The sequence below is a fragment of the Sus scrofa genome, chromosome 6 (genome assembly GCF_054392235.1).
Source record: "Sus scrofa isolate SSC_HxYL_T2T_F1_AM1 chromosome 6, Sscrofa_HxYL_maternal_Yorkshire_Landrace_v2.0, whole genome shotgun sequence".
NCBI classification, from domain to species: Eukaryota; Metazoa; Chordata; class Mammalia; order Artiodactyla; family Suidae; genus Sus; species Sus scrofa.
The window spans coordinates 84,447,397-84,456,797 of record NC_139388.1 but is presented as its reverse complement, the minus strand read 5'-3'; the positions used below and the strand labels follow the sequence as shown (position 1 = coordinate 84,456,797).

Genomic DNA, 9,401 nt, shown 5'->3' with positions numbered 1-9,401 from the left:
ACACCACAGCTCACGGCAACACCGGATCCTTAACCCATTGAGCAAGGCCCAGGATCGAACCCACAACCTCATGGTTCCTAGTCAGTGTCGTTAACCACTGAGCCACGATGGGAAATCCAACATCTAAGATTTTAGAAACAGACCGGAGAGGAAGAGGTAAATCAAAGAAGGAAGAAAGACTCAAGTTGGAATTTTCTGAGAGGGTTTTATTTTTTACAAAGAGCGTAGATGGGCACTGCCACCTCAGCCATGGTTCTAGTGGCTTGCAATGATCTGAAAAAAGAGAGGGGAAAACCAGAAGAGTCTAATCAGGAGCACAGCTTCTGAAACCATGTGGAACTGAGTACAACTCCCAGCCATGTCACTCATTGGCTGTGTGACCCTGGGAGAGTGACTTGCCCTCTCTGATTCTCAGTTTCCCCATCTGTATGCTGGGGTAATCACACTTATTAACTCACGGGACTTTTTTTGGGGGGGGCACACCCATGGCATATAGAAGTTCCCAGGCTTGGGGTCAAATTGGAGCTACCGCTGCATGGCCTATGCCACAGACACAGCAACACGGGATCTGAGCCAAGTCTGTGACCTACACCACAGCTCAGGGTAATGCTGGATCCTTAACCCACTGAGCGAGGCCAGGGATCAAACCCGCAACCTCATGGTTCCTAGTCCTGGATTCGTTAACCACTGAGTCATGACAGGAACTCCACTCTATCCTTCATGACAAGAAAAGACCTGGACCAGAGGAGGCACTTCATAAACACTTGTTGAAATAAGGAAACTCAGCAGCGGTTCAGAGCTCCCCCCAGAAGCCCTTAAGCTTCTCAGGACCATCCTGTAGTAGAAAACATCCTCAAGCCCCTCTGGGATGTCTCCAAGGGCCCCTCCCAGGACTGACGTCCTAGGATCAGCACCTGCTTTCCCCGCCCCAACCCCGGGGAACATGGAGCCCTGGCCCCGCCCTGCTCACCTCTTCAATCCAATCAATGAAGGCTGAGGTGCGCGTGAACACTGTGGGCTTCTTGAGGGTGTTACAGCCATAGGCAGAAACGAAGCTGGTCACGCCGTGGACCTGCCAGGAGCCATCTGCTGCCGGGCAGTTGAGGGGTCCTCCAGAGTCACCCTGGAAGGGTCAGAGGGCACCGAGGGGCTGAGCTTTAAGGACTTGGTTCTGACTTTGTGGATTTTGAGGAACCCCCACGTGACTCGACCTCTCTGAGCCTCAGTTTGCTCCTTTGTGAAGGGGAATGCTGTCCATATGATAGGATCTTTTGAGAATAAAATGAGAAGGTAAATATACGACCATAGCGCAATGCCTGGTAAAGAAGAAGCCATCCGTGAACGGCAGTTCCCATTATTAGTACCCCAGTTAGTTATTAATATTATTACTCCTATTCATTTATGCTGCGATGATAGTATTGCTTAATTATAAATTCAGAATCCCAGAGTTGAAGGTGACTGTAGAGGGCACAGTGTCAACATCCCTTGCTGTACTGATGGGGTGAGGAGCAGGGAGGGACGGTGACCTGCCCCAGATCAAGTTAGTGTGTGAGCTGGGACTCGAGCCCAGAGACCAGGGCTGTGTGTCTGGGTGGCACAGACTCCCTCCATGTCCTGCCTGGCCTGGAGGTGGAACGGATCCCTCCTCTGCCTTTCAGGCAGCTGGCAGCCTTACCCCGGGCCCTGCACACCCCGCAGAGTGGCTATAGCCCTGCCCTAGCTCAGCAAGAGCTGACTCACATTGCATCCAGAGCGGATGTCCCCGCCGGCACACACCATGGTCTGCTTCACGGTGCTGCCCCACCAGTCCCACTTGGAGCAGTGCTGGTAGTCCACCACGGGCAGCAGAGCCTGCTGCAGCTTGTCCGGGAGTGGCCCATTGGCTGCGGGAATAGAGAGCGCTGAGTCAGGGCTCGATCTGGGAGTCAGGGCTGGGAGCCCCAGAGTGGGGCGGGGGACTTCTAGTCTGATGGGAACTCTTCTCCCACCAGGGTATGTGGTCCTGCCTGCTTTGTCCATTAGAATGCTCCCAGAACCTGGCACACTGACGACACTAAAAAAACAGTCCATGGAACACATGTGTGTTTGGGAGGATGGGGGGGCGCGGGGCGGGTGGAGAAGGCTGGCGCTGGAGGAGGAATGAGAGAAAAATGCAAGGATGCTCCTGGTGTTGTCCTCAGCCCCTGAGCCCCAGGCTCTGTCTTCCCGCCCACTGTCCCTGCGGCTGCTGAAGGGGTCAGCACTTACTGTAGAGACGGCCCCAGCCGCTGATGTAGCAGGGGGTATCATTGGGCAGGATGTCACCGGCGGGAGGGAGACAGGCCAGCTGGACCTTGTCTCCCAGCTGGGCGCTGCGCGAGAGCTTGACGAGGGCAATGTCATTGCTGGGGAGGAGGGAAGAAGAATCACAGGTAGCCTGGTCCTCCAGCGAGGCCAAGCCCTACCCCCCAGCTTTGGTGGGGATATTTCACCTCCAGGGTGGGCTCACTGCCCCCCTCCCTCCAGATCCCATGCGTTTTTACTGCTGAGAAACTTTAGGAAGACCTCCTGGCCCCTTCCACCCATGCTGACCCTTAGTCTTCGTAACTGTCCTCAGCTTTTATACCTGTGGTTCTCACACGTCAGCTGAGTCCAAATCACTGGTGGGCTTGTTAAAACCCAGGTTGCTAGAGCCCATGCCAGAGTTTTCTGAGGCAGTGGGTCCAGAGGGACCCAGGGACTCATCTATCTTTCTTTCTTTCCTTCTTTCTTTTTTTCTTCCTTCTTTCCTTTCTTTCTTTTTTTTTTTTTTTTGCTTTTTTAGGGCTGCACCTGCGGCCTATGGAGGTTCCCAGGCTAGGGGTCTAATCGGAGCTGCAGCTGCCGGCCTACGCCTCAACCACAGCAATGTGGGATCCGAGCCGCATCTTCGACTTACACCACAGCTCATGGCAACACTGGATCCTCAACCCAGTGAGCAAGGCCAGGGATTGAACATGCAATCTCATGGTTACTAGTCTGACTCGTTTCAGCTGCTCCGCGACAGGAACTCTGGGACTCATATTTCTAATGAGTTCCCAGGCAATGCTGCTGCCGTGGAACCACATTTCGAGAACAACTGCTCTTTCTTCAGCTGCCTGTTTGTCATTGAAGTCATTGCATCAGGGCCAATTTTCTCTACACTGATCCCATGAGCCTCGTGAGGATGGGTCAAGGTCTTGGTCATGATGGTCCCTCACTCCTGCACTGCACTTTCAGGGATTCTGCCTCCTTTTCTGACCCCTCTCATCAAAAAAATGCCCAGCTACCCAGACACAATTTTGCATATGCTTGAGAGACTTAAGGAGCTCTATTTTGTGTTCTCAACCAACAAATGCCTCCTTGAGCTTCATTGCAACCCAGGAAGCCCAGAAGGTCACCCTTTATAAGTGGTCAAACTCAGGTCCAGAGAAGGGCAGTGACTTGCCCAAGCCACATAGCGACTTAGCGCTGGAGCCTGACTCTCAGTCCAGTGCTCCTCCTTTGGCCCAACAGTGCCAGGAGTCCAGGATGCTCTGGATGAATGTCTGTTGAACAGAGGAGCCCTTGGATTTGGGAGAAGAGGTACCAGAGGAGTCCTGGACTCTGAAGCCAACTAGCCAAGTGGACTTGGGGGAGTTCCTGACCCTCCCTGGGCCCTGCTGTCCCCTCTCTAGGGAGAGAGGTTTGGGAGGTTTAGTGTAGATGATCCTCAGAGGCACTGCTGCTTCTTCCCCTCAGCTTTGGGACCTCAGGTTGCTGGTCCAGCCCCACGGTCCCTGGGAGTCTTCTCTGAATCAGTACTGGGTCCCAGAGCGACCAGTAGAGGGACCCCTGGGTCCCAGGCTTGAGAGTTCACTCACCCACAGGACACGCAGTTGGAATTCCAGCGTGGGTGCACGAAGAGGTCCCCAGCATTGATGGGGATCACCTGTTCGAAGCCCTCATTCTCAGAGCGGTCATACTCGCCCAACACCACCTGGTAGGTCAGGGAGCTCCTGCCGGTGGAGGTGACATCAGTCTAGGCCTGACTAGCCTCCCACCGTCCCTTCCCTCAGTTCCCCACTGCCCCCCCCACCTGCCTGGTCTCACACAGGGACAGGGGCAAGTGAAAGAACTCACGAGATGCAGTGGCCTGCAGTTAGGACCCAGTCAGGGGCGATGAGGCTGCCTCCACAGGTATGCTGGAAGACTCCGTTCTTTTCATATTGCAGAGAGACCTGGTGGCAAGGGAGGGAGGACCACAAGGAGTGGTTGGGACCCCATATGAGTGTGGCTAGCCGTGGCTGTATAGGTTGGACACTGTTCAATTCTAGAGGGCATCATTCATGCAGAATGGCACCCTCTGGAAATGTGCAGTGCCCGACCTACACAACTGTACCATCTATGGCTACTTTCATGCTACAAAGGCAGAATTAAGAGATTTCAATAGAAACCACATGGCCAACAAAGGCCAAAATCTTTTCTCTCTCATCCTTTACACAAGTTAGCTGACCCCAGCTGTAGATCAGTGCCCTCCCATAGAACTTTCTGCAATGGTGGGAATGTTCTATATCTTGGCTGTCCAGGATGGTAGCCACTAGCCACATGCGACTACTGAGAATTTGAAGTGTGGTTAGCATTGAGCAACTGAATTTTGTAACATTATTGAATTTTATTTAATTAAATGAAATTTATTGTTATTGTTATTTCTTTTGTCTTTTGTCTTTTCAGGGCCGCACCCACGGCATATTGAGTTTCTCAGGCTAGGGGTCTAATCGGAGCTACAGCTGCGGGTCTGCACCAGAGCCACAGCAATGCCGGATCCGAGCCACATCTACAACCTACACCACAGCTCACGGCAACGCCGGATCCTTAACCCACTGATCGAGGCCAGGGATCAAACCCGCAACCTCAAGGTCCCTAGTTGGATTCGTTTCTGCTGTGCCACAACGGGAACTCCTAATTAAGTTAAATTTAAGTGGGCACTTATGGCTAGTGGCTACTGCATTAGTGCAATGAGTCAAGCCCTCTGTGCCTCTGTCCACTGAGCTCTCTAAACCCCTTTATCCCTTTATTACTCTCAGAGCTTATAGCCCTGCTGTATAACTGAGGAGTCTGGAAATGGGTCCCCCAAATCTCCCTTCTTAAACATAATAGTGCTGGGAATTGCCGTTGTGGCTCAGCGGATTAAGAACTTGATTAGTATCCATGAGAATGTGGGTTCGATCCCTGGCCTTGCTCAGTGGGTTAAGGATCTGGCGTTGCAGCAAGCCTCAGCATAGGTTGTGATGCGGCTCAGATCTGGCATTGCTGTGCCATAGACCATGGCTGATGGCTCTGATTTGACCCCTAACCTCGGAATTTCCATATGCCGTAGGCGTAGCCATAAAGAGAGAGGAAAAAAAAAAAAAAAAAAAGTAGTGCTGAAATTCCATTATGAATGCACCAACCCTTGGGTTAAACATTACCCTCTTCCCAGATTCCTTTTTTCTTTTTTTTTCTGGCCTCACCTGGGGCATGTGGAAGTTCCCTGATCACCGATCGAATCCCTGCCACAGCAGTGACCCAAGCTGCAGTGACAACACTTGATCCTTAACCCACTGTGCCACAAGGGAACTTCTCCCAGATTATATATATATATATATATATATATATATATATATATATATATGTATTTTTTTTTTTTTTGGTCTTTTTGCCTTTTCCAGGGCCACTCCTGCGGCATATGGAGGTTCCCAGGTTAGGGGTCCAACTGGAGCTGTAGCTGCTGTCCTACGCCAGAGCCACAGCAACGCTGGATCCGAGCTGCGTCTGCAACTACGCCACAGCTCACGGCAACACCGGATCCTTAACCCACTGATCGAGGCCAGATATCAAACCCGCAACCTCTTGGTTCCTAGTCAGAGTCGTTAAGCACTGTGCCACGACAGGAACTCCCTTTTTTGGTCTTTTTTTGGCCACACCCGTGGCATATGGAGGTTCCCAGGCTAGAGGGTGAATCAGAGCCACAGCTGCCAGCCTATGCTACAGCCAGAGCAACATCAGATCCAGGCCACATCTGAGATCTACACTGCAGCTTGTGACAACACCGGATCCTTTAACCAACTGAGCCAGGCCAGGGATCAAACCGGCATCCTCATGGATACTCGTCAGATTCTTAACCCACTGAGCCACAGTGGGAACTCCCCAGATTCTACTTTTAACTTGCAAACAGCCCATCGAGAGTTACAGATTGAATGGGCAAAACTTCATGTGAAGTAGACTGTCCAAGGATTTCCTGGCTTTTGGAAGCTGAAGTGGGTACTGGAAGCAAAGCAAGGGAGCCGACACCGGATATGCCTTGCAATCAGAGCATGGAGTGCGGAGCCCATGGTGGGAAATAGTACAGCTGGAATTGCTCTTACCTGCCAGGGCCAACTGTAGGGGACCGCGTCCTCCCCATTGACAACGCGGGAGGCGGGGTTGTAGGAAGGTCGGCCACAGCCCGAGGCTAGAGGGGAAAGGAGAAGTGTCATGCCAGAGAGTCCCCAAGAGCGAAGAAGAGGCCTGGTTCCCAGTCCTACCTAGTTGAGCCACAAACAAGCTGTGTGACCCATACAAACTCCTTTCACTCTCTGACCCCAGTAGACACATATGAACAGTGAGCATTTGGACTAGATCAGGGGTTTCCACATCGCTTCCTTCCATGGCAGGAATGAAGGGTTTGTGTTGATGCACTTAGAACGGTGCCCGGCACCCAATGAGTTCTTGAGAAATGACAACTATTGTCATGAAGATTGCGGCATTGGGGAGTTCCTGCTGTGGCTCAGCGGGTTATGAGCCCAACTAGTATCCATGAGGATGCAGGTTCAATCCTTGGTCCTGCTCGGTGAGTTAAGAATCCGGTGTTGCCAAGAGCTGAGCTGTGGTGTTGGCTGCAGACCCTACTCGGATTCTGTGTTGCTGTGGCTGTAGCATAGGCTGGCAGCTGCAGCTCTGATTCAAAGCCTAGTCTGGGAACTTCCATATGCTGCAGGGGCCGCCCTAAAAAGCAAAACAAAACCAAAAGAGTAGCAGCTTTGGAAGACCGCCTAGATTCAAAGTGCAGTTCTGCCCCCGGTTCTCGGATGGGCTACCTTACTCTTCTGAGGGCCAGTTTCTCTATTTGAAAATGGGGATAATAATAGTACTGTGGCTCGGATTACACAAGAAAATATAATAAAAAATCCTTAGCATTCTGCCTGGTATATGGTAAACTGTCAATAAACATTATCTGTGGCTGTCAATCACTATTCATCAAAGGATGCTGAGTGACAACTGCAATGTAATCTAACAGAGAGACCAGGAAAAGGCTAGAGCACAGGAGATGGAGCGCAGTAGAGGGATCGTGAGAAGAGAGTTGGAGGGTTAAGCAGAAAAACTGAAATTCCAACCTAAGCAGTCTACCCACAGAGCCTACACTCCTTTCTACGTGACTGTCTTCCGCCCCCAACAAGGACTCCCAGCCCAGAGCCTTGGGTCCCCCACTCTTCCTCCTGAGCTGGTACATTCTCCTCCATTCTCCTGCTCCAGCACCAAGCCGAAAGCCTCCACAGTCATACCCTAGAGATAAGCAGGGACCTCGCCTATGGAACCAGGTATTGGGTTCACTCAGGCTGGTAGACTCCACTGCAGTGCCGCACAGGCTGGGGTCTTACCAAGGGCCACAAATAGGAGAGAACTCAGCAGCCGGATCATCGTGAGTTTTAAGACGATAGGAAAAAGATCTATAGCCTGGGGCTCTAATATAGGGAAGGAAGCAGGTGGTGGGGGGCCAGACTGAGCCCCATTCCTGGAACAGGTGGCAGAACATCAGGTCTCCCATGGTCCAAGGCCGCAGCCCTAACCTACCGCAGATCAGGAAGTGATAGCAAACAACAGGACCCACGGTTCCCCGGATGTGTGGCTGCACAGGTGGCAATGAATGGTAAGCTGATAACGGGAGGGGAAGGCAGGTTCCTATCAGGACAAGCCAGGCTCTTCCAAGCAAGAACGTGGGCTCTGGGATTGTTCGAGGCACCTGAGTTCAAATTCCGACTCTGCCATCTCCAAGCTCTACATCCTTGGGCAGGCGACTTAACCTCTCTGAGCTTTAAGGTTCTTAACTCTCTCATAAGATTAATATAATATCCACCTCAATAAAAATGCTGTGTCATCGAGCACTTTCTCTATATTAGGATGTTCTTGGGGATGCAGTCATGAGCAAGGCATGGTCCCAGATTTTCTGGGAGCTTGTAGGGGAGACAATGACAAATCAGTAAAATTAAAGAAAAGCTATTTCCGACTGTGGTGAAAGCTGCTAAGAAATGTAGGTTCCTGGGGTGGGAATGGGAGCAACTCATTCAGATGAAGGACCAGAGAGAGTGACATTTGGGCTTAGGAGGTAGCGTGCGATTGAATCCTAAAGGGTAAATAAAAGCCAGCCTTGGGAAGCCTCCAGGTGGACAGGACAGCAAGTGCAAAGGTCTAGAGGCTGGAATGGGCTTGGCTTATCCAAGGAGAGGAAGTCAGTGAGGCTGAAGTATGGTTGTCAAAGTGGAGCGTAGTAGGGGATGAGCTCAAAGAAGAGGTGATGCCTGACACTGAATTCACACCTAGCAATTCCACTCCTAGGCATGGACCCTTCAGAAAATCATGCACACGTGCCCCTGGAGGCATGCACAAGAATGTTCCTGACAGCCTTGTCCTCAATCGTCAATAACAGGGAGTTCCCATTGTGGCTCAGTGGGGTAAGAACCTGACATAGTCTCTGTGAGGCTGCAGGTTCAATCCCTGGCCTCGCTCAGTGGATTAAGGATCTAGCATTGCCACAAGCCGTGGTGTAGGTCACAGATGTGGCTCAGATCCAGTGTGGCTGTGGCTGCGGCATAGGTGGGCAGCTGCAGCTCTGATTTGACCCCTAGCCTTAGAACATCCACATGCCACAGGTGCAGCCCTAAAAAGGAAAAAAAAAAAAGTCCTTAGTTACAAAAGCCTAGAAATAATACATATGTCCATGAAAGCAAAAGGCTGAATGTGTGTAGTATATTTATACAATAGGAAATTAATCCTCCCTGGGGTGGAGGCAAGGAGGATAGATTAGATGTTGCTAGAGGTTCTAGCTTTGTTTTGGTAGTTTTTGTTTTGGTTTTAGCATTTCTGAAGTTAGTGTACATACAATAAAATTCACCAGCTTTCACTGTAAACTTAATAACTTTTGACAAACACACCCAGTCATGTAATTACCACCACAGTCATGATAAGGAATATTTTCATCACCCAAGAAATTTTCTTCCCACCTCATCACATTCTATCCCACCCGCACACCTGGTCCCCTTGGCAACCCGTGATCTGCTTTCTGTCTCTTTAGTCTTGCTTTTTCTAGAATCTTTACAGACAAATGGAAGTATAGAGTGTATATCTTA

The 9,401-nt window shown here is 50.9% G+C and overlaps 1 protein-coding gene across 1 annotated transcript; it reads right to left on the bottom strand.

The window, feature by feature from the left end:
- Positions 1-255: 255 nt before the first annotated feature.
- Positions 256-7,722, bottom strand: LOC110261434 (proproteinase E). The gene is made up of 8 exons (XM_021097838.2): positions 7,656-7,722; positions 6,384-6,469; positions 4,120-4,217; positions 3,861-3,995; positions 2,248-2,384; positions 1,741-1,883; positions 971-1,123; positions 256-273 (listed from the first exon to the last, which is right to left on the bottom strand). The coding sequence occupies exons 1-8, from the start codon at positions 7,693-7,695 to the stop codon at positions 256-258; spliced, it is 810 nt and encodes a 269-aa protein (XP_020953497.2). The 5' UTR covers positions 7,696-7,722.
- Positions 7,723-9,401: the final 1,679 nt, after the last annotated feature.